The 19,883-nt window shown below is 47.4% G+C and overlaps 10 protein-coding genes across 10 annotated transcripts; 6 read left to right on the forward strand and 4 right to left on the reverse strand.

Annotated features, from left to right (window-relative positions):
- Nucleotides 1–275: 275 nt before the first annotated feature.
- On the forward strand, nucleotides 276–1,022 carry BT62DRAFT_979976 (mitochondrial import protein Pam17; the record flags this gene model as incomplete). Its single annotated transcript, XM_043189480.1, has 6 exons — nucleotides 276–371; nucleotides 420–509; nucleotides 562–610; nucleotides 660–830; nucleotides 880–914; nucleotides 969–1,022. 6 exons carry the CDS (start codon nucleotides 276–278, stop codon nucleotides 1,020–1,022), a joined length of 495 nt encoding a protein of 164 aa, XP_043041789.1.
- Nucleotides 1,023–1,195: 173 nt separating this feature from the next.
- On the forward strand, nucleotides 1,196–2,503 carry BT62DRAFT_1074778 (uncharacterized protein; the record flags this gene model as incomplete). Its single annotated transcript, XM_043179050.1, has 4 exons — nucleotides 1,196–1,295; nucleotides 1,351–1,386; nucleotides 1,440–1,618; nucleotides 1,663–2,503. The coding sequence occupies exons 1-4, from the start codon at nucleotides 1,227–1,229 to the stop codon at nucleotides 2,501–2,503; spliced, it is 1,125 nt and encodes a 374-aa protein (XP_043041790.1). The 5' UTR covers nucleotides 1,196–1,226.
- A 64-nt stretch (nucleotides 2,504–2,567) lies between these two features.
- On the reverse strand, nucleotides 2,568–3,003 carry BT62DRAFT_763486 (uncharacterized protein). The gene has a single exon (XM_043182192.1). The coding sequence runs from the start codon at nucleotides 2,887–2,889 to the stop codon at nucleotides 2,632–2,634; it is 258 nt and encodes an 85-aa protein (XP_043041791.1). The 5' UTR covers nucleotides 2,890–3,003; the 3' UTR covers nucleotides 2,568–2,631.
- BT62DRAFT_763485 (uncharacterized protein) lies at nucleotides 3,004–4,074 on the reverse strand. The gene has a single exon (XM_043182191.1). It carries the CDS (start codon nucleotides 3,931–3,933, stop codon nucleotides 3,118–3,120), a length of 816 nt encoding a protein of 271 aa, XP_043041792.1. The 5' UTR covers nucleotides 3,934–4,074; the 3' UTR covers nucleotides 3,004–3,117.
- On the reverse strand, nucleotides 4,060–4,810 carry BT62DRAFT_763534 (uncharacterized protein). The gene is made up of 3 exons (XM_043182193.1): nucleotides 4,764–4,810; nucleotides 4,330–4,703; nucleotides 4,060–4,270 (listed from the first exon to the last, which is right to left on the reverse strand). Exons 2-3 carry the CDS (start codon nucleotides 4,606–4,608, stop codon nucleotides 4,187–4,189), a joined length of 363 nt encoding a protein of 120 aa, XP_043041793.1. The 5' UTR covers nucleotides 4,609–4,703; nucleotides 4,764–4,810; the 3' UTR covers nucleotides 4,060–4,186.
- Nucleotides 4,811–5,819: 1,009 nt separating this feature from the next.
- On the forward strand, nucleotides 5,820–6,550 carry BT62DRAFT_930383 (uncharacterized protein). Its single transcript, XM_043185916.1, has 3 exons — nucleotides 5,820–6,140; nucleotides 6,193–6,291; nucleotides 6,349–6,550. The coding sequence occupies exons 1-3, from the start codon at nucleotides 6,006–6,008 to the stop codon at nucleotides 6,388–6,390; spliced, it is 276 nt and encodes a 91-aa protein (XP_043041794.1). The 5' UTR covers nucleotides 5,820–6,005; the 3' UTR covers nucleotides 6,391–6,550.
- Nucleotides 6,343–9,676, forward strand: BT62DRAFT_1059769 (uncharacterized protein; the record flags this gene model as incomplete). Its single annotated transcript, XM_043178599.1, has 9 exons — nucleotides 6,343–6,911; nucleotides 6,961–7,107; nucleotides 7,328–7,549; nucleotides 7,605–7,713; nucleotides 7,783–8,252; nucleotides 8,305–8,322; nucleotides 8,456–8,766; nucleotides 8,956–9,221; nucleotides 9,243–9,676. The coding sequence occupies exons 1-9, from the start codon at nucleotides 6,801–6,803 to the stop codon at nucleotides 9,674–9,676; spliced, it is 2,088 nt and encodes a 695-aa protein (XP_043041795.1). The 5' UTR covers nucleotides 6,343–6,800.
- Nucleotides 9,677–10,937: 1,261 nt separating this feature from the next.
- Nucleotides 10,938–13,180, forward strand: BT62DRAFT_966244 (glycoside hydrolase family 16 protein). The gene is made up of 11 exons (XM_043188808.1): nucleotides 10,938–10,954; nucleotides 11,018–11,635; nucleotides 11,688–11,745; nucleotides 11,801–11,832; nucleotides 11,884–12,059; nucleotides 12,114–12,130; nucleotides 12,184–12,213; nucleotides 12,263–12,493; nucleotides 12,549–12,732; nucleotides 12,785–12,915; nucleotides 12,966–13,180. The coding sequence occupies exons 2-11, from the start codon at nucleotides 11,297–11,299 to the stop codon at nucleotides 13,004–13,006; spliced, it is 1,239 nt and encodes a 412-aa protein (XP_043041796.1). The 5' UTR covers nucleotides 10,938–10,954; nucleotides 11,018–11,296; the 3' UTR covers nucleotides 13,007–13,180.
- Nucleotides 13,181–13,756: 576 nt separating this feature from the next.
- BT62DRAFT_930387 (uncharacterized protein) lies at nucleotides 13,757–16,757 on the forward strand. Its single transcript, XM_043185917.1, has 15 exons — nucleotides 13,757–13,821; nucleotides 13,888–13,933; nucleotides 13,987–14,336; nucleotides 14,390–14,497; nucleotides 14,549–14,690; nucleotides 14,749–14,946; nucleotides 14,997–15,132; nucleotides 15,184–15,297; nucleotides 15,352–15,410; nucleotides 15,460–15,508; nucleotides 15,556–15,607; nucleotides 15,662–15,684; nucleotides 15,734–16,158; nucleotides 16,212–16,315; nucleotides 16,369–16,757. The coding sequence occupies exons 3-15, from the start codon at nucleotides 14,199–14,201 to the stop codon at nucleotides 16,399–16,401; spliced, it is 1,581 nt and encodes a 526-aa protein (XP_043041797.1). The 5' UTR covers nucleotides 13,757–13,821; nucleotides 13,888–13,933; nucleotides 13,987–14,198; the 3' UTR covers nucleotides 16,402–16,757.
- Nucleotides 16,669–19,864, reverse strand: BT62DRAFT_1074782 (cysteine proteinase). Its single transcript, XM_043179051.1, has 7 exons — nucleotides 19,617–19,864; nucleotides 17,872–19,562; nucleotides 17,614–17,817; nucleotides 17,437–17,562; nucleotides 17,141–17,381; nucleotides 17,032–17,088; nucleotides 16,669–16,976 (listed from the first exon to the last, which is right to left on the reverse strand). Exons 2-7 carry the CDS (start codon nucleotides 19,558–19,560, stop codon nucleotides 16,753–16,755), a joined length of 2,541 nt encoding a protein of 846 aa, XP_043041798.1. The 5' UTR covers nucleotides 19,561–19,562; nucleotides 19,617–19,864; the 3' UTR covers nucleotides 16,669–16,752.
- Nucleotides 19,865–19,883: the final 19 nt, after the last annotated feature.

Raw genomic sequence — 19,883 nt, forward strand, 5'->3', positions numbered from 1 at the left:
TAAAATCCTAAAGAACACACTAATATAAAGTGCTGGATCTTTATCATAAGGAGGACTGAGTATGATATCTTCAAATTCTGACTCGACTCGAATCGTGGGAATTGTCTGGTAGGTCATGTGGTCCGTGCGTCGTTCAAAATTGCCTTTCCCGTCTTCCACCACCACCTGTTTGCTCCGAGTCCATTCTACGCGTTTCTAACATGGACCGGTGCACGCGAATGTTCACCCACTCTTTGCGGATATCCTCTCCAAGGATCCAAACGACAGCCCGGCCAATGTTTTTGCGATGTCAGTCAACTTTGAGCGAAACGAAGACTCTTAATTGGGCGGAGTACCTTGCGCTACGAGGCAGCAGGCATAAATGGCAGACGGTGGGTATTTTTCCCTGTTTTAAGACCCTTCTAAGCACCGAAATGCAGGCCATGACCATCCCTTCTTGCGCTCTGGGTCTTTTCGGTGGGGCAGCTTACTTTGGATCGTTGGACACGGATCCTATGAAGCCAATCTGGGTATGTAATGGATACAAGTCCTGTCGCATTCCCGAGTCTTACGTAGCCTTAGGGCATAGATCCTTTTATATTCTATGGCGCCTGTACCGCCGCGTGTATGGGTACGGTGTCCGCCATTCGTATATACAAAAGGTCGCTCACGTTACTCAGGTTTGGGTTACATTGTCGGCCCAACGCTGGGGTCCTCACTGTGGCGTATTGTCTATCGCCGTAGCGCGCGCCTCATGGATGCTCGAGACCGCGAATTTTATCAACGGATAGCAAAAAACAGGGTAGACGCCACTCTTCAGAGTCCAACAAGCCCAGTACCAGATTATTATGGTAATCGGCCTCTGAATTGCTGTCTTTCATGATGCTCACTGTTCTCTAGGTGAACGCATCGGTTCCCTCCATCACTACAGAAGAGTGAGCGATTTTTGGCTTTTACTGATATGACTTTCATCTCATGGTTGCTTTCAGTGGCTCAGAGACCAGGGAAAGTACAAACGAAAGGTTTTGCTGCCTGAAGAATAAATGCTGCCTATGAATAATCGCCGTAGAGATCACTCTGATGAAAGAGGTCGGAGGTAGATGCTGCTGTGGTAATTAGAATCCAGGCTTTGCAGATACTTCTCTATAGCTGTAACTGGATAAAATATTATCTGCCCATTGCATTGCACAAAATTGAGACCTGAGTATGGGCCAACCTTTCACCTCTAGCTGAGTTCAAAATTCTTCATGTCGGGTCGACTCCCTCGCATTCCACGGTTCACGCTCTTCTCCGGTCCCAATTGCTCTCTGTGTGATGTTGGCTGTTTATTACATTGTTCGTAAATGATGAACTCAACGGAATCTATAACAGACGGCCAAATCCGAGTTGGCGAAAGTCAGGCAGTTGGTACGAGTTAATACTCATCATACCGTTCACCAGGCCTTGCTGACTTATCGCAGCGCCAATTTCAGCTGGACATTGTCAACATCCAAGAACCCGGGCAGGAGAAGTGGAAGCGCAAATACGTTTACTGGATCCCGGCGTTACATCTGGATGGAAAAGAGATAGCAAAGGGTCGATGGGATTCGAGCACGGTCAATCAGGCTCTGGAAGTCTGGGACAAGCAGAAGACGGAGGAGTCGGAGACTTGAGTCAGACTCCGTCATCGCACCTGTTCTTCAGCGATGTTTTCGCGAGGGGGGGTCCGTATGGATGGGAACCTAGTGGCATCTACGTACGACACAGTCTGGAGGTCTTGGGACACGAGGAAACCAACGACGTCCCCCAAAATTCGAATAAACATCTATGTTTCAACTGTGGTTCTCCAGACCATTCCGTCTCGTCGTGTCCTAAACACAAGGATCGCGAGTTGATAGCGATGTCGCGCCAGCTGTTCGAGTTCCTCCAAGAGCCAACGGCCCTGACCGACTTTCGACGGTTGCATCACACAGAAGCGTGGCGTCAGCAGAGACTAGACTGGCTGGAGCTTTTCAAACCGGGAGAAGTGAGAGGACAGCTGTTGAGGGAGGCTATTGACCCCGGGGAGGGCGACTGGTTGGAGAATATCGCAATCTGGGGATATCCCAGAGGCTGGGTTGGTGTCACAGACCCCCAAGCTCTGGTCAGACAGAGAATAATGGACGAATACTCTGACAGTAGCCCTGATGAGCAAGATCTTTCGGTCGTACTGGGTGAAGACATCTTGGGCGACCGCTCGCAATATTTAAATTTTGACGATTCGGATTCCATGCAGTCTAGCCATGAATCAATATCCTCGTCTAGCGCTACCTCTCTACCGCGACGGTGGGCTGAGTATCCCAACACCCAATTCTCGTCCGAGCTCTTGCCCATCTATACGGGGATAGCTTTTCCTCCCGTTGAATTTGAAGGCAGTTCTACGTACACGGATGAGCGTCGTGCCCTTTGGGAAAGTATCATCAATCCCCCAGCATCCTCGTATCCTCCGCCGCCACCGCCACCTACATCCAGTCCACCCCCATTGCCTCCTGCTCTTCCTCCGTAGCATGGCGTGAGAGCTTCCTTGTCAAGACAAAAATGAAGGCCTCGTGCGTGATCAAAGTCCATGAGGCAGAAACTGTTTGGTTATCGGCTCTATTCAGCTACATAGTGAGATGCATAAACCAAGGGTATCTAAACAAATCTCTCAAGTGCGATGTTGTCACAAGGATTAGGACCAGGAATATAGCGCTCCACCGCAAGGTGTATATTCAATCCATCATTTTTGAACTTTTGGAGCTCATCAATATGCTCCGAAGTTAAACTCCAGCTGAGGTCTTCCCCTGTCTCAGGAACAGTCAGGTGAACGGCCTTCAACCTTTTGCTCTTCCACCTCAAAGACACCATATTAAAAAAAGAGTAGTCGGTAAATTGACGCGTCCCTTCTTCCATTCTGGTGTCACTAATGCGGATGCTTGAAACCACCGAGGAAGGGAAGGAAACCGAACATAGGTAAATCCTCGCTCATATGCCAGTGGGACGCCAGGTGATCGATGAGGGACTTGAAGACTGGATTGTAGTGTGACCGCCAGCAACGCGTATATAGGTGCAAGAGTTCAATGGCCGGGGTAAGCTTAAGGATATCGAACAATATCTCGGTGAAGAGGGCACTATTAAGCGTCAATGAAGTGAGGCTACATTTTGAGCACTGAAGAAGGCCCAAGAGAGCGGGAAGCGCATCATTAGTGTTCCTCGGAGGAAAGGCAAATTCGTTCCAGCCATGGCAATACCAGACAACAAAGAACGGCGGGTTCCCATGCGGTGAGATGACGCAGGATTGCTCGGTGGATAAAAGTAGTAGCCATGGGTTTGTGGCAAGTACTCTCTGTGCATTGATAAGGCACGTACAGTGTCTGAACGGCGCTGCATCCAGGGTGACGGCTGACAAGATCCTAGTGTTCCATCTAGAAGATACCATTCAAAGAAAACATGATCAATAAAAGCACAGGGCATTTTTATGAGGACATCATTGATAGTGATATGAAGATTCCTGAGGAGAGGAAGAAAGCTTTGCTGAGTAGAGGGATGGGAAGCCAAGCGGTCAATGAGGGCTTTGAATATGCGATCGTAGCCGGTGGCCCAGCATCGTGTGGAAAGTTTGAGAGTGTTGATGTGTGGGATGCAATGGAGAATGTCAAAAATAATGTCAGTGAAGATGACATTGGTGAGCTCGAGTGATACGAGAGAACATTGCGAGCGTTGGAGGAGGCTCAGAAGACCTGGGAGAGCGTCATCATGACAAATTTCATCCCCGCTAGAAACGACATGTATTTTCTCTAATTGGGGCAAGATTACACTCCGAAATATGGGGCCTTCACATGCCGTGAGATCGCGCAAACTTGATCGAAACGGAGGGGTAAGGCTAACCGGTGCCAAGGGTGGAGAGCATATCAATTGCATATGAAATGTCTGTAGGTTTGGGCACCACTGAATCATATCAATAACACGACGTACGTGTTGAGAAGTCCCCCAAGACGTATCGTTGAAGAATGCGATGATATTATTCCATGGCAGTTCGAACTGGGTGCCCTCGTAGTTGCGATGAGGCTCAACAGTATGTAAAGCGGGGGTGTCCTGGAATGCATCGATATATTGAGGTGTCGATAATTCATGACAATAGACTGTCAGATGAGACAGTTTGTTAGGCTGACAGCCAGGAATGTCGGGTAAAAAATGAATAACTCCGCGATCAGGGGTGATGGTTAAGTGCTCCCACCGCTACGACTGAACAATAGTGAGCTGATAGACCGTCCTCTTCACCTCGAGAGGAAACCTGTAGCAAAGGGATAACTCCAGGTCCAGGGCAAGGCAGGAAGAGCGCTCCAATGCTACCTTGAACCTAGACACGGGATCCTTCACGACTCCACGATCGGCAAGTGATATCTGTGTCCACAAAGTCGGTGTGTTGTTGACAATTTGCCCCCATGGCGAGCATATTTGCCCAAGCTTCCATGGGCCCCTCAGGTAGTCATTAACACCAGAACGCTTGAAGCAAGAACTGCAGTCGAGAATACACAGATGAAATATGTAAATGAGAATTTTGACAAAAAGTTGGTCGATAGGAGCTGATCTTTGCTCTTCGATGAACGACATGTCGGATAGGGACATCATGCCGGTAAGTGGATCGTATATGCCTGCCAGGAAACAATGATCTATGGTGGAACACAAAACGGGACAGATGCAGCTGTCTGGTGATAGAAAAGTAACTGTTGCATCATAGCTTCAATGTTAAGGACATATAAAAGATTTCTGTTCAAAGCACGTACTGGTAAAGAAATGTCGCGTTTCAGTGATGGTGGATCGATGAAAACCAACAACGGCGAATGCCGAGTCAATTTGAATTTAGATGGATGAATTTTCCGGTTGTCGGCCCCTTTTCCCTTACGTACGTTTTGGCAAGAGTTGCTGTTACTCGTTTGTATGTATTTCCCGTTTTCTGGATAATTTATCGCTTCCCCTACCGTCTTCAAACGCTGACGATGAATGTGACATGGATTTGTCTGACTAGGCACCAGCCCAATGACGCGTTGGGTCTTCCGTTCCGTTCTACGGAAACTGATTCTACAAGTTCCCCTTACCGACATGCTTGATGTTGGCTGTCAATTCCACAGCACCGGCTCGAGAATCCACTATGTTGGCTGTCGAGTCGTGCCAACGGAACGGAATACTGAACCCTGGTCCTTGGTTCACGATCCAGCTTCTTGGAGGAAAGGGATGTATTTGGGCACCGCCTTGGAATGATGATATTCCTTGGCATCGTAATTGATACCCGGACATATGCGTTTTCTTTCACTAAGTTGGAATGACTGTAGCTCTGCGTCATAGTCGGGAAGCAACAATCGACAGGTCTTTACTTGAGAACTAGTATGATCACTTAGGTGAAATCCTATCACAAGCTTGTTTCATGATCAGGTGTAAAACTAATGATTTATTTGATAGAGGAAGACACTAAGGCCATGAACGGACTGGAAGGGCGCTTCATCCCTGATAGATTACTCTTCCCAGTTAATTGTGCAACAATTCAATGACAATGATAATGATTGACACGAGGCCCTGTAAACGTGTCTCTTGGCCGCACAAGAGCGTCAGATGTGGTTAATAAGTAAAAATGTGCATCGTTTAGAGAACATTTCGAAAATCCTTGTTAAGGCGAGAAAGGTAGAGAAGGACCCCAAAATCTGTTTAGAAGACTAGAAGAAACTAGGCGGCGTAAATGAATCCGATGCGCGGTGCGGCCTTGAGGAAAATGTCCAGGGGCAAGTAGAATAATTATAATGTCGACAGTTTTCCTCAAGTCTTGCTTGTATTTGATAGGCTGAGAATGACTTCCACTATCAGCACTGGGAACGGTGACACGTTGCGTTTCTTGGGTGTAAACAACAAAAAGGCTATCGGCCCGGAGCGTATTGCTTGCCACTGCTCTTCCTTCTCGACTTTTGGCCACAGTAACACTAGGCGTCGGCGCGGACAGATATTTTATTCGAGTCTGAATTCGTGTTATCGCCATCATGAGCACTACCCTACCCCCACCTCCTTCAGACCCCATCTTTCTCAGCAATCCATACGCGGACCACCCCAGCCTCACCCCACTTGAAGCAGATGTCTTATGGGAGTACGCAAAGTTGGCTACGAACGTCAAGCAGGTGGGTATCAAATCCTGTATGTAGACCACTACTTACAAAGGGTCGATTTTAGGTGGCTAGTAAAGCCAAGGGATTATCGAAGGAGCCTGATGAACAGCTGTTGGCGCGCTTGAGGGATCTGGAGAAGAAGATGGGGCTCGTATTGACATTGGTGTGTGCATTCTACGGGCCACTTTGACCACAGGCTGACTACAGGTGCTGCGACTAGTTTAAAGCATCTATCTGGGGCGTTATCAACGAACAACAATAAATCGGATACCAATGGATGTGCATCATCGATGACGACAAATCGATTGGGACTTTCTCTTGCATACCACACCTTCTTAGCTCTTCGCTTGTGCACATGTACTCATTGTAACGTTCTCTTCAATATTATTACTCCATTACTGACTTCTATATCTCGCTTCAGACCATGGCAGCCTTGAAAATACTGCCTATAAAATCTACAATTAGTGACGCAGAATAATATCAGCGCGAAGTTGTTGGTTCGCATACGCTCGCACAATGCTCCTCTTCAGGTGATGCACGAAGTATGAGATGCGTGTCACTATCAATCTTCTCGCTTGATCAGTGATCCTTGAAGTCCCGTGTTATCTTTCTCCTTGTTCATATAACTCCCCCAGTCGCTTCGGTTATCGAAGGCATTCCAATTCGCTTACCATGGTCAAGTTCTCCAGCGGTACGTGGACGGTTGGTCCGCACATATCCGTCAACTGGGCGACAGAAGTCGTCAAGAGCGAGGCCTTCGAAGATCGCATACGATGTGTGGTGGTAAGCCTGTGGAACTTCTGCGGAACGTTCGCTTACGATGAACGTGCAGTCGATGAAACCTATCAATCATCGTGGAGATACGCTCAACACACCGACCATTACCATAGAATGCTCTTCTCCAATCCCCGATACCTTTTTCCTTGAGGCATGTCATTGGAAGTCGCAGCAGCTGACGTCAACTGGACCAAACTATGAAGTATTCCCTGATGTCGACATTGGCAAGCTCGTAGGTTTTATGTACACCGCCATGCTTGCAAGATCGTCTAAAAATTATTTAACTAGTCCGCGGATCGGCAAGATGGACTGGAAACATCAAAGACCGAGTCAGAGCTCAAGATCGCGACCAAAACCCTCTCAGCCGTCTTCGATACACGTCCGGGAATTTTAACCTTGACATCAGGTCTCATAATGTCAAGAATCCGACGAGTATCACATCCTTATCTAACTACCTCCTCACTCAACTTGGCTGGCGATCTGTGGGATATGTCAAGTACGATACAAACTTGGACCACCCCAATCTCAATCTAGCCGATCCTGACAAGGGAAAGAAGTGGATGACGATGCAGTTCCAGCTTTCTGTTGGCGAGAAGATACACGGCCTCGGGGAACGATCTGGATCCTTCATTAAGAATGGTCAGGTTGGTTGTCTTTCATCTCATTCGCACGTCTATGACTCATCGATTCTTCTGTCAGACTGTAGACATGTGGAACGAGGACAGCGGGACGTCGTCTGAGTTAACGTATAAGAACGTGCCTTTCTATATCAGCTCTGGGGGATATGGGATATTCGTCACGTGTCCAGGTGCCGTGAGCAAAGTGAAAGTGCGTTTTGCGTCTACAGAACATCAGCCATATGTTGACCTTCTCACAGGAATTACACGTGTCCATGTATCTGGGCCCTTTGAGAGACTGTCCGTCCACGTTATTCACGGGCCTACACCTGCGGCCATCATCGAGCGATACACCATGATCACTGGCCGTCCTGCCCTTCCTCCTGCGTGGACGTTCAATCTATGGTTGTCGACATCATTCACGACAAACTATGATGAAGGAACTGTGACTAAATTCTTGAAAGGGATGGAGGACCGCGACATATCAGTTGGGGTCTTCCATTTTGATTGTTTTCGGATGAAAGGATTTCACTGGTGCGACTACGAGTTCGATACCGATTTCTTCCCGGATGCCAAAGGCCAGCTGGCTCGGCTCAAGGAAAAGGGGTACAAGATCTGTGTCTGGATCAATCCTTACATAGCGCAAGAGAGCAAGATTTTCGATGAAGGTGTGAAGAAGGGTTACTTTATCAAGAAGCAAGATGGAAACGTGTGGCAGGATGGTTGTTGGGTATGTCCTTCCGAGTTTATCGCCTGTTCCGTCGTATTTATATGTAAAGCAGCAGGCTGGTATGGCATGGGTGGACTTTACGAATCCCGGGGCATGTGAATGGTACCAGTCAATGTTAAAGACTCATGGATATAGGTGTCGACTGCTTCAAGGTGCTATCTTTTCCTGTATGTGTACTATTCACCTGCATTAACGTCGTGCAGGCCGATTTCGGTGAACGGATCCCCACAGGAAACACGGTCTATTTTGACGGGTCCAACCCAGAAAAAATGCACAACTACTACGCCTTTTTGTACAACAAGGTCACATTTGATGTCATCGAGAAGTACAATAGGAAACGTCAAGCCGTGGTTTTTGCTCATTCAGCAACGGCTGGAAGTCAGCGCTTCCCGGTTCACTGGGGAGGTGACCTGATGTCGACTTTTGAGGCTATGGCTGAGACTCTGCGAGGTGGTATGAGCTTGGGACTTTGCGCATTTGGTTATTGGGCTCATGATATCGGTATTTGTGTTGCGTCAGCGCCGCACACTGTTACTGACGTATGCCCAAGGCGGTTTTGGAGGAAAGCTAGATCCAGCTCTTTACAAACGCTGATTTGCTTTTGGGGCGTTGTCAAGCCATTCCCGTCTTCATGGAAGTGGGAGCTTCCGTGTAAAAATTTTCCGCTGTCATAAAGATAAAGGCTTACTGATACGCAGTACAGGTTCCCTGGCTTTCTGGACGAGTCCGGTGAAGCGGATGTCGTCTTGAGGAAATCCATCGACCTCAAACTGACCTTGATGCCTTATCTCTTCGTCACGGCGATCAAAACACACCAGACAGGGGTTCCTATGATGCGCCCAATGTTCGTTGAATTTCTGGAAGATCCGATGGCTTGGAACGTTGATACGCAGTACATGCTTGGGTTTAATCTTATGGTTGCTCCCATCTTCAACGCCGAGGGATCTGTGCAGTTTTACGTTCCAGAAGGTAATTGGTACGAAATAATAGATAGGAAGGTCCGCACCGAGCCCAAATACTTTACCGAGACTCGCGATTTCATGAGTCTTCCGGGAAGCCTACTTCTGAAGCCTGGTGGCGCTGTTGTCATGGTAAAACCAAATCGCAGCAGCGGTGGTCGGAAGCTCGCTGTTTACGACTACGCTTCGGATTTTATTGTTCTCGTGAATCCGCCCTCGAAGGAAAGAATGGAAATCGAGGTTGAGCTCCCGAATTGTGAAGGTGACATTGCGGCACTCTTGAGGGTGGAAGGAAGTTCGAGGACTGGAGTTACGGTGAGTGTTATAAAAGGGACTGTGAGGGGACCTTGGAGGGTCAGAATCGTCAACGAAATAGGGATGGAATTTGATGCTGCCGTCACTACTGACGATACGGTACATGTGCCTGTTGATCGTTATTTTTTTTTTTTCACCATATGGCTATAAATACTACTAGCGTAAATCTATACTTGTCCAAATTTATAAAAAGAAATATCCCTAGTAACCGCTAGTAACCGGGGCAGGTAGCGGAAATCAGCACAGATACTATGACATTGAAAGTCCCTGAGCTTTAGAAAATCTTGTACCGTCGTAGCGTCATATTTCCACACTTTTTCCCTTACATATATAAGTTAATATTACATCCCGGCATCATAGTTATAGGATATCTAAGGGATACAATGCAAGAGACATTTGCCACTCAATCGCCAGGACAGGCGATGAAGCTCCTGCGAGCAAAATGAGTCTTTCCCGTGCTTCCTACGTTCCAAGGAAATCCGAGAAAGCTCTCAGAGGTGGGTATGGCGTCTTTATATCTAACTGTAGCGGTATTATTTTCATGGGGCCGTATGCTGGTGCAACGGAGGAGAAGACCAATGATTGTGACAATTTATTCTCCGAGTTCGTTTATTAAAGAACAGGACAAGAACGATACGTCGTTAACAAAAACATCGGCAACAGTATGATTGAATAGGCGACCCTGCAACATGGGCTTTCTGGAGATTAGTACGCGACGCACTCGTCACTGCCCAAACAGCGGAAGATACGTCATTACGAAGGGACCAGATACGGCTTACAACGACCGATACGTACGTCAACAATCGCGGTAGCAGCAAGCGGAGTATGAGACTTTCTGCTCTTTTCTGTGACATATCGTGTCCGATTGTCATCCGGGACTCCAACTCAGTCCTGCCCCTGTCCTTTGCTTCACCAGCATCCCCTAAGAAAACAAAGTGATACTGAAGTTAGATGGAAATATGTCTTACCCATCTCTTAAATCTTTCCTGGATTTTCTTGAGAAGGAGAGAGCTCGGGAAGGACGATTTTGGTTTCCAAGTTCTTGAGCAGCTGTCCCGTCGATTGAATAGTAATTTTTCTCTCGTATCTCTTAGAAATTTCACATTTATAGTACCGCGATGTAATACTACATATATATAACCATGGAGGGAAAAGATACGGGAAATAAGGCTCTCGCAGCGGATTTTCTAACCCTAGGGACTTTCAATGTTAACAGTAAGTAAATGGCGCTTCTGCGACCTCTTACAGTGACAAAGGAAAGTCAGACGAAGTAGCGTGTGTTGAATGTGCATCAGGAATCAGTGTTGGTTTATCTAATGTCAAAAATATGAGCCGCCGCAGTGATCACAAGCGCAGCCACCATGATTGAGCCTGATTGAGCTTGGCCAGGCAGTTGTGTCACTGTCAGACTCAGCCCTTTACAGCCAGGTGTGTCAAGTAAAGGATAACTTACTACTATAAGAAACATGTTTTCACCTGGTATTGGTCTAGCCCAGCAGGGGACGTCGAGGTGGAGTCCATAGTCGACTGCGCTGACGTCATTTTACGCACGATGCCCGGCATGCCGGATTGACCTTTTACTTGTTGGCGTGCGCCAGCAATGTGATCGTTCACTTGCCCCTTGTTCTACTAACAGGTGTCGGTCCTCTTTCTTTCATTTACCACCACTTCCTATATTCTGTCCCTTTCCTTCTGCCCGCTACTTTTTATAGATCTCTTTTCCAACGAACTGAAAATATTAGACGGACTCCTCAGCCCAAGCCCCCCTAGATGTTCCTTCTCCATGCATTACCTCTGTACATCATCCTCCTCATCGCCTGCCATGACACCTCAGCAACATTGTTATCTCGTGTCCACGATATTGCAAGTCTCCATACCAAGAATATAGCGCGCGACCTGCGTTTGGCGTTTCGTGCAGTGCTGGTCTCTCAACAAACTCAAGTCGTGCCCCAGATGCGATTTTCTTATTGTCAAATTGAATCATCTGGCTCGAGCGATAGTGGTGCAAGTAGCAGTAAATCGACAACCAGCACTAAAACAGCGTCCGCCGCGAGTGCTTCAGCCACAGCGTCGTCTTATTCCTCGCCGTATAACTTGGCAGAATATCATGTGCGTTGAAATTTCTGTGGATTTTCGACGAGTGTTGATATACAAGGTCTAGAATGGGACAGATTTTTTTACTGGCTGGACCTTCTGGACAACTTCGGACCCAACTAATGGCGCGTGTTTTCCGTGTTTCACCGTTTTGTACATGCTGCTAACCACCTTTTGCAGGTCTTGTCGATTATGTTAATGAGACCACTGGAGTACGTTTATGAATTCACTGAATATTTCCCCATATAACGACAACAACGTAGAGGTCGAATAATTTGGTGGAAGTGAATTCCGATGGCCATACTATCATGCGTGTCGAGACGACAGGAATGGTATCCGAAAACCGTCAAAGCATTCGCATAACCACGGAAAGCACATATAATGGTGTGCTTGTAATTATGGACTCCGTGCATATGCCGACGGGCTGTGGAACGTGGCCGTGAGTTGAGTTGTTTTTCATTCCCGATCCTCCCTTCACATTTTCGTAATCCAGTGCGTGGTGGTCTAATGGTAAGAGAAATGCTGCTGGTCCAGTTGTCCCTCACTGAACCATTTGTACACAGGACCTAACTGGCCCGATGGGGGAGAAATAGGTTTATTCCGTTCTATATTTCTCTGTTTTGGGCTAATCATCTCGATTAGATATTGTAGAAGGCATTAATAACTACACGGATAATCAAGCAACGCTCCATACTGAATCTGGATGCTCGTTACCGTCGACAAGTGCCGATGTGCTTAATGTGACTGGTACCGTGGTTGACGGTACCAACTGCGCAGCAGACGAGACCAGTAATGAGGGCTGCGGATTCCGTTCCGCCTCTAACGTCTCCTTTGGCGCTGCTTTCAATGACAACGGTGGCGGGGTATATGCCAGTATGTATAGATCTTTTTTATACACAATCGCGCGCTCATTGAGCATTGGCGGTAGTGAAATGGGATGACGATGGCATTAAGGTGTATTTTTGGACTCAGGACTCGGTTCCGTCCGATATTGACGCTGGAACTCCTGTCCCTGACAGATGGGGAACGCCGATGGCTAACTGGCCTTCATCAACATGTAATTCGACTAAATATTTCTACAATCATTCGTTCATCTTCGACACGACACTGTGGTTAGTCAAATTCCTTCTGGGGGGGACAAATGATGGCTAATCTTGATGACAGTGGTGACTGGGCGGGTAATGCATGGAACAGCTCTGGGACACCAGGTCAAGATCAAAGTTGCGCTACACGGACGGGATATTCGAACTGCGAGGATTTCGTCCGGGCTAGTGGAGCGTCGTTTGACGAAGCGTGTGAGTAACCCTTTCTTGAGTACGTATTCCGAAGTTCATGGAGTTTTCAGACTGGGAAATCAAAAGTGTCAAGTTTTACGAGCTTGATTGACGACATGCCATGAAAAGACTTTTTTTTACTAATTTCGGTGGTAGGTATGATAGTACATGTATATGTATGTATTCAGAGCAGTACTGGATTACAGCGATGGATAAAATGTATTATTTGGAAAACTGGAAGGTCCAGCAGGAATCGTAGTTACCTTATCATAAGCATCACGATCGCGTACGTCATTACCAGCGGCTCCGTGTGCTTTTACTTACGACGGAGAACTTCATTTCAGCGTCCTACACCCTTATTATTTAATCCGATTTTCCCCATCCAGGATCTTGAAGTCTGGAATGCGCGCAAGGTAACTCGCGGAATACTGTTCTTCGCTTTACGCTGTATGCGTTCCAACGGTCTGACTGTGCTTTCATCAAGAATCTGCATAAATGTTCTCTGGGCGCCACGCCAATGCGTCGGCCAGGTTTCCCGAGGGCTGCGCACTGTACATGTATAGCCGCCAAGAATGGAGAGCCCAGTCTCGAATATGATGAAATCATGAGCGCACTGATGTATAGTTGGACATTGAATTCGCAGTGTTCCCAACTCCCTGTGAGAGGCAGACAATTTGCTAACAGACACAGCTTATGTTGCCTTGATGAATTGAATTCGTGACTTGAAGAACCCATCGTTCGTAAAAGAATGCCGAAGTACAACTAAACATAGCTTTCATGCCCTGGTTGTCATGACGGATAAGACTTGCTACACCCGTTATGGGAATTCCATGAGGGGCGTGGGAATCGCTTCTACGTTCAAATCTTTGCTGTTTTTCGAGGTCTTGCCGTAGAAACTCGTAGCAGATGAGGATGGATGCTTCCAGAGTCAGCTTTTTTTTTGCCCGGAATTCGACCTAAAAGTCATTTAATCTTCTTTTGTGATCTTGATAGATCTTGATGCCGTGCAACGGAGGGGTTGCCTGTTGGAAAATGATGTGTATGTAATTATTTTTTCCATGGATCATGCGCTGATTGTCACAACATGCGCAGTTCTGCGTCACTATAAGCCCGAAACCAATTGCTTTTCCCACATAGTCTTTCTTTTCTTCTCTCATCTCCCCCCCTCGTCCGCCGGTTACGCACTACGCTCTTTCGAAAATTCCCTCTCTCTTTAGGCATACGCCCTCGTATATAAACCCGACGTATTCTTGGCTGTCTAAGAGCCAACGACCTATCGTAGCCCTCCTTCACGTTCGTTAACAATGCGGCCGTCATCCCAGCTCACTTTGCTTGCTCTTGCATCCTCGGTCTTTGCATCCCACGGGTTCAAAAGACATTTCAGGAGGTCATCTGACTTGCGTGCGCGCTCTGAAACTGCTCTCGCCTACTATGGGTATCAAGTAAGTGTATCTGCTGGTATTTTTGAATATTTTCCAACTGCGTTGTTCTTTAGAACAGCACCTTGACTGCGTGCGGTGTATATTCCAATGATACAGATTATATCATTGGTTTGGGTACAGATTATGTGACTTGGGACAACAAGGATAACTGTTTCAAACATGTACGCCGATAGTCGGGGGTTTGCGGACTGGTATCTAATGAAGCTTTGCAGGTTACTGTTTCTCTCAGGGATGATCCTTCTACGTCTGTCGATGTTACGGTTACAGATGCTTGCAAAGATTGTGGTGATTCGGCCAACGTATATCTTTCTGTGGCTGCATTTGAAGCCTTGTCAGAATTGACAACCGGTGTTTGTATGTTGCCGCCATCCATTGTTCTGGCCTGGCCTGACTCTTCTTTTCTTTTACGCAGTGAATGTTACGTGGTCATTCGATGATGACTCTGCTTCGACGAGTTCTCAAGCCGTAGCAACAACATCCACTGAAGATGCGACTACGATACAGACAACGACGTCTGCAGCAGCCACGACAACTGAAGCAACCACAACATATGCAGCAACCACAACATATGCAACAACCACCGACAACACCTACTATGCCACCACCTCCTGTGTGTACCCCTTACTTTTTCGGAAGTGTGATGTATTGACGTTATAATAGCGTCGACATCGTCTTCTGCTTCCTCTACCTCGACTTCATCGAGTGGTAATGTCGGCACTTCGTACACTACATCTACGGATGGTTGGACACTTCAGACCGCGTTGAAAGGCCAAAGTTTGATCGACTATTTCCACTAGTATGTAGGCGTTTTATTCTCATCAGGGCAGATGCTTACTGGTCCCAACAGCGACGTCGAGGCCGCTGACAATGAAGGAGTCGCGAACTACGTAGATGGAACCTCAGAAGGTCTCGTTTATCTTGATGGTAATGAGAACGTGATCATTGCTATCGATACAACTGAGTGAGCAACTCAACATCTACTTTTCGTGAGGTAAGATGATTAATGACTTTGTAGAACTGTGTCATCTCTTCGTAACTCCGTCCGGATGGTTTCAACTACCACTTTCAATCCCGGTAAGATGATGTCGTTCCTTTTACAAGCCATCATTGATGTCGTCTCCAGGCTACTTGTTCCTGTTTGATATCGCGGAGATTCCTGCAGCTTGCGGAACGTCAGTAGCGTGCTCTGTATCCATTGCTATTACTGACCTTGTTTCAGCTGGCCTGCTGTCTGGTTCACTGGTTCCAATTGGCCAGATGATGGTGAAATTGTATGTTCTTAATCTTCCTAGCTTCGTCCGTAGATATTGACAACACCTCTTTAGGATGTCGTTGAAGGCGTCAACTAGTGAGTATTGATATCAATTTATCAGTTTCTGGGTACTAACTGGGTGCAGCTACACCAAGAACATCGTTTCCATTCACTCCGGTTCCGGATGCACTATGTCTGACTGGACATTGTCATCTCTTGTTCAAGCTTCCTTGGTTGTGGAGGGTGATAGCAACTGTGATGCCTACGTGTCTACGACTGGCTGTGGCTGTTCTCTCGATTCCACGAGTTCCTTCGGTCTTCCATTCAACGAAGCTGATGGTGGTGTATACGGTCTCGAGTTCACTGAGTCCGGCATTAACCTGTACTTCTGGAACACCGGAAGCGTTCCTGATGATATCGTCGCCGGAACTCCCAACCCCACAACCTGGGATGCTGTCGTACAATATGCCGCCTCCTCCTGTGACCCCGACTCGCACTTCAAGGACCTCATGATGGTCATCAACACCAACCTCGGTGGTACCTTTGCTGGCGATAATATCTGGTCTACTGGTAAGTAGCAATTTCAAAAGAAGCTGACATGATCTAATTTAGGCATTTATCAGACAACGCTGGAGGTCAAGGCAGCAGCTGTGCGACAATCACTGGAAACAGTGATTCTTCAAACTACATTCTTAACACCGGTTCCGCTTATACTGATGTTCACTTCGTGCGTATTTCTCTGCAATCCCAGATGTTGCATACTCAATTTTGTTTTCGCAGTCCTTCCGTGGAATTTACATTTACACTCAATAGTTTGCTCACGACTGGTGGAGAATTCCTCCCCAAAATCCTGGTGATACATGGGGATTCTGCATTCTATTTGTTTGTTTCCCTCCTGTCTCATTGCCTTTTGTCTTGGTTACCTTCTCCTTCACTATTGTGCACTGCTGCAATTCTTTGGGTGTCCATAGACACTTATTTCGTGGTTGTGGATGAAGTAATGAACTTGATGTCTCATTTATACCCCTCACTCCTTACATTACTACAATAGACGGTTCATTTGGTGCGCATACCTTGGTTATTCAACGCAGTTTTTCGCAGTGCGTATATAGCATTATTATAGAGAATACATTGGTGTCGACTACCAACAACAGCAACATATGACTACCGAACTCTGCGATAGAACAAAAGGTATGCCGTCCGAGCATCATCCCGATCCCACGCATCAAAGACATCCTCATTTCGAACGTCTGACACCAATTCATCATCTATACGAATCCAGCCTTCTCGAGGTTTCACATTCGGGCTAAAACTGGGGTACCGATGTGGGTGCAGTACATCCAAAGTGTAGTGACCACCAGAGGCAGACACTCCATGGTGGTACACGGCTGCGCAAGTTTAATGATTACGGCGTGAAAGCGAACAACATGAAGCCACACTCACCACCGAACAATCTATACCTCACAGACTGAGCTTTCCGAACAGTAGGTGACATAAGTTCTGCGCAGAAATGTCAAATGAAGGAAGATGTGCACGATAGTTGCATCCCTACCAGGTCCAATCTCAAGCTCGGGCCCAAACCTCACTTGCTTTCCCACCTTCATGACGCCACCGAACTCGGTATCGAAGTGGAATCGTTTGATGTGCAGGATGAGAATCGGTGGCAAAGCTTCGATTAGCACCTGCTGACTCGCTTCCACAACAACGCCTGGTCGAGTGGGAAGCGACATTTGAATAGATTGAGGGTGAGAGATGTAAGATAGCGCGTCTTCTATCTTGTGTATGTGATCTGGCTGTCAAATAGCTAACGTCAAACATTTCCTCAAGCATTGACACAACATTTCGCACCTGTATGTCGAGGCGGATAGCCCTCCAATCTTCTATTATGACCGAGTCTTTTTGCCCTGGCGCACGTAGTGTCGACCGGAATTTGCCTCCAAAGACTCGCGTTATGGGAGATTCTGTATTTTTGATCTGGAGGAGGATTAAATCCAGTATCAAGACTTGATCATGGAAGATGCTTACCGTTCTGGTTACGACGGAGCGGTTCCGTTTACCAACTTCAAGCCACCCGTCATCTTGAGGCAGGGCGGTCTCCTCTTTCTCCTCCATCAGAGAGCGACCCAAGTCATTCTGAGTGATTACCGATTGAAGGATAGACAGCAGTTCTTCCTCCAGGGTATCCAGATAAAATCCAAGAAATTCTTCCGCATCCTCTTGATGTCCGCCCTATAAAATATTTGACATTAGAAACGTGAACCTATTTAGTTAGTCTGTGCGCACCCGCATGTTGTCGAACCGCTTCTTTTCTTTCAGAGCATCATAGATATATGTCGGAATGAAGGATTCCCTCTCGCAATCATCATCGTTGGCCAACATCTTTTCTTTGCCTTTCCCCTGCTTGTCAATAGAAGTACCTGGTTCTTTTTCGTTTTCTTTCTCATCCTCGAAGAATTCTTTGAGAAATGTCATGGTGGCCTCCGTCAGATGAGCCTCGGCCAATATCTTAGCCCCGCTGCCAACCAACTTGCCGAGCTCGTAGAAGAGCCTGAAAAATGGTGGACAGTAGAGCAGAATCTGTAGGACGGAGTTGGCGAAACACATGTTGCCCGTATTGATGAGACCTCGTGGTCTAAGTTTGCTCGTACTAGGAGCATTTTTAGCCGTTGGCCCTGTCATGAGGAGGGCAATGAGGTCAGGCTTTTTGCTAGGTGGGACAGGGACTAGTGCAGATGCTGGTATTGAGAACCCAATAACAGATGAAGTCGGTAGGGCATTTTTTGACGTCGAAGAACCGGTTGAAGGCGGTGTCTGAAGTAGTGACGCCCACGACTTTTTGACAGGGGCAGGGGTAATATTCGCCGGAGAAGGAACTACGGTATCTACTATAGCAGTTGACGAAAATGCTTCACTGGGATCAGCAATTTCTAAGAGCTTCACGCTATTAGGTGTATCGGATTGTGATACGGATGTATTTGAGGACACGGGAGACCCTGGGAGGATAGGCGTATCTGTTATTTCTGTGGCCGAGGAGGATGGCACGGTTGAAGCATGAGAAGATGACGAGGACGAGTCCTGATGTAAACCATCGCTTGCTTCATCATTAAGGTTCTCATCTCTGTTTTCCTCAGGTGATAACACCGGTTGCGACGGAACTGCTACCAAAGTTACCGGTGGCGCTTCTGGTGGAGGAAGAATCGGGAGGGCATCGCGGACAATATGAGCCGGAGGGTTAGCTCTAGGTGAGAAAATAATTCCCGGAGCATTGGAAGGGTCGTGAGGGCGTTTAGACCAGATGACCCACTCCGGTAATGCATTCGGTGACCTTTGCGATGGGATACTTGGAGAAGAGACTGATGCTGGACTACAAGGGGACACTAGCTGCGCGTTAGTCAGAGGTGAGGATGGTGTGCGAGGCAACGCCGTGGGAGACGTTGGTGGTGGCGAATGGACATCAGGATGCGTATCATCAGTAGTCGAGTCGATTTGCGGTATATGTGTAGGCTGTGAAGAAACCGGAATGACACTGTCTTTAGGCGGCGGCATCGAAAGCTGTTTGGGGAGAGGTGAAAGGGGTTGCTGTGTCTGCCACTGTTGGGGGTAAACCTCAGGAGGTGGTCGGGGATATGTATACGAAGGAGGATAGCTCGGAGGGTATGGACCGGACTGACGAGGTATCGAATTATGGGTCTGGATGGAAGAAGGGGATTGTGGCGCAAATGAAGGCGGATGATGGGGTGAATAATTCTGTGCATTATGGCCACCTCTCATGGAAGCGTGATGACTATATGAGCCACGTCCGCGACCACTCATTGGTGGGTTCATATGAGTTGGAACGGATCCCCCATATTGGAAAGGAAAGGAGCTATTGCCAACGTTATTGGTACCGTACATCGTCGTTGGTGGCGGCGACCGTGCGTAGGAGTTGGAAGGCCCTGGCCCAGAAGGAGGGTACGATGATAGATGAGACATTACTAAAAAAACATGAGCTAAACACTTCGTCCTTGGAGCCGCCACACAGTACTCACTGAGTGGGAACTACCAGAAACCTTCCGACTCAGCAGGGCTGAGCTGCCAAAAATTGCACCTCTCACTTGCGCCACCGTTAAGATTACCCAGATATCCTTTGCAGGAGTCCAGACTGACCGACGAACTCTTCGAAGGAGAAATGTCGCAATATGAGCAATTTTTTTGGTAACTGACTCTGCCAGGTAATGAACAGAAGGGTGAAGTTACCTCAATGGCAGCAAAGAAAAGTTTAGCGAGCTTAGGGTCGAAGCAAGTCGAAGGCCCGC

The sequence above is a fragment of the Guyanagaster necrorhizus genome (assembly GCF_019112545.1).
Source record: "Guyanagaster necrorhizus MCA 3950 unplaced genomic scaffold BT62scaffold_8, whole genome shotgun sequence".
NCBI lineage: Eukaryota > Fungi > Basidiomycota > Agaricomycetes > Agaricales > Physalacriaceae > Guyanagaster > Guyanagaster necrorhizus.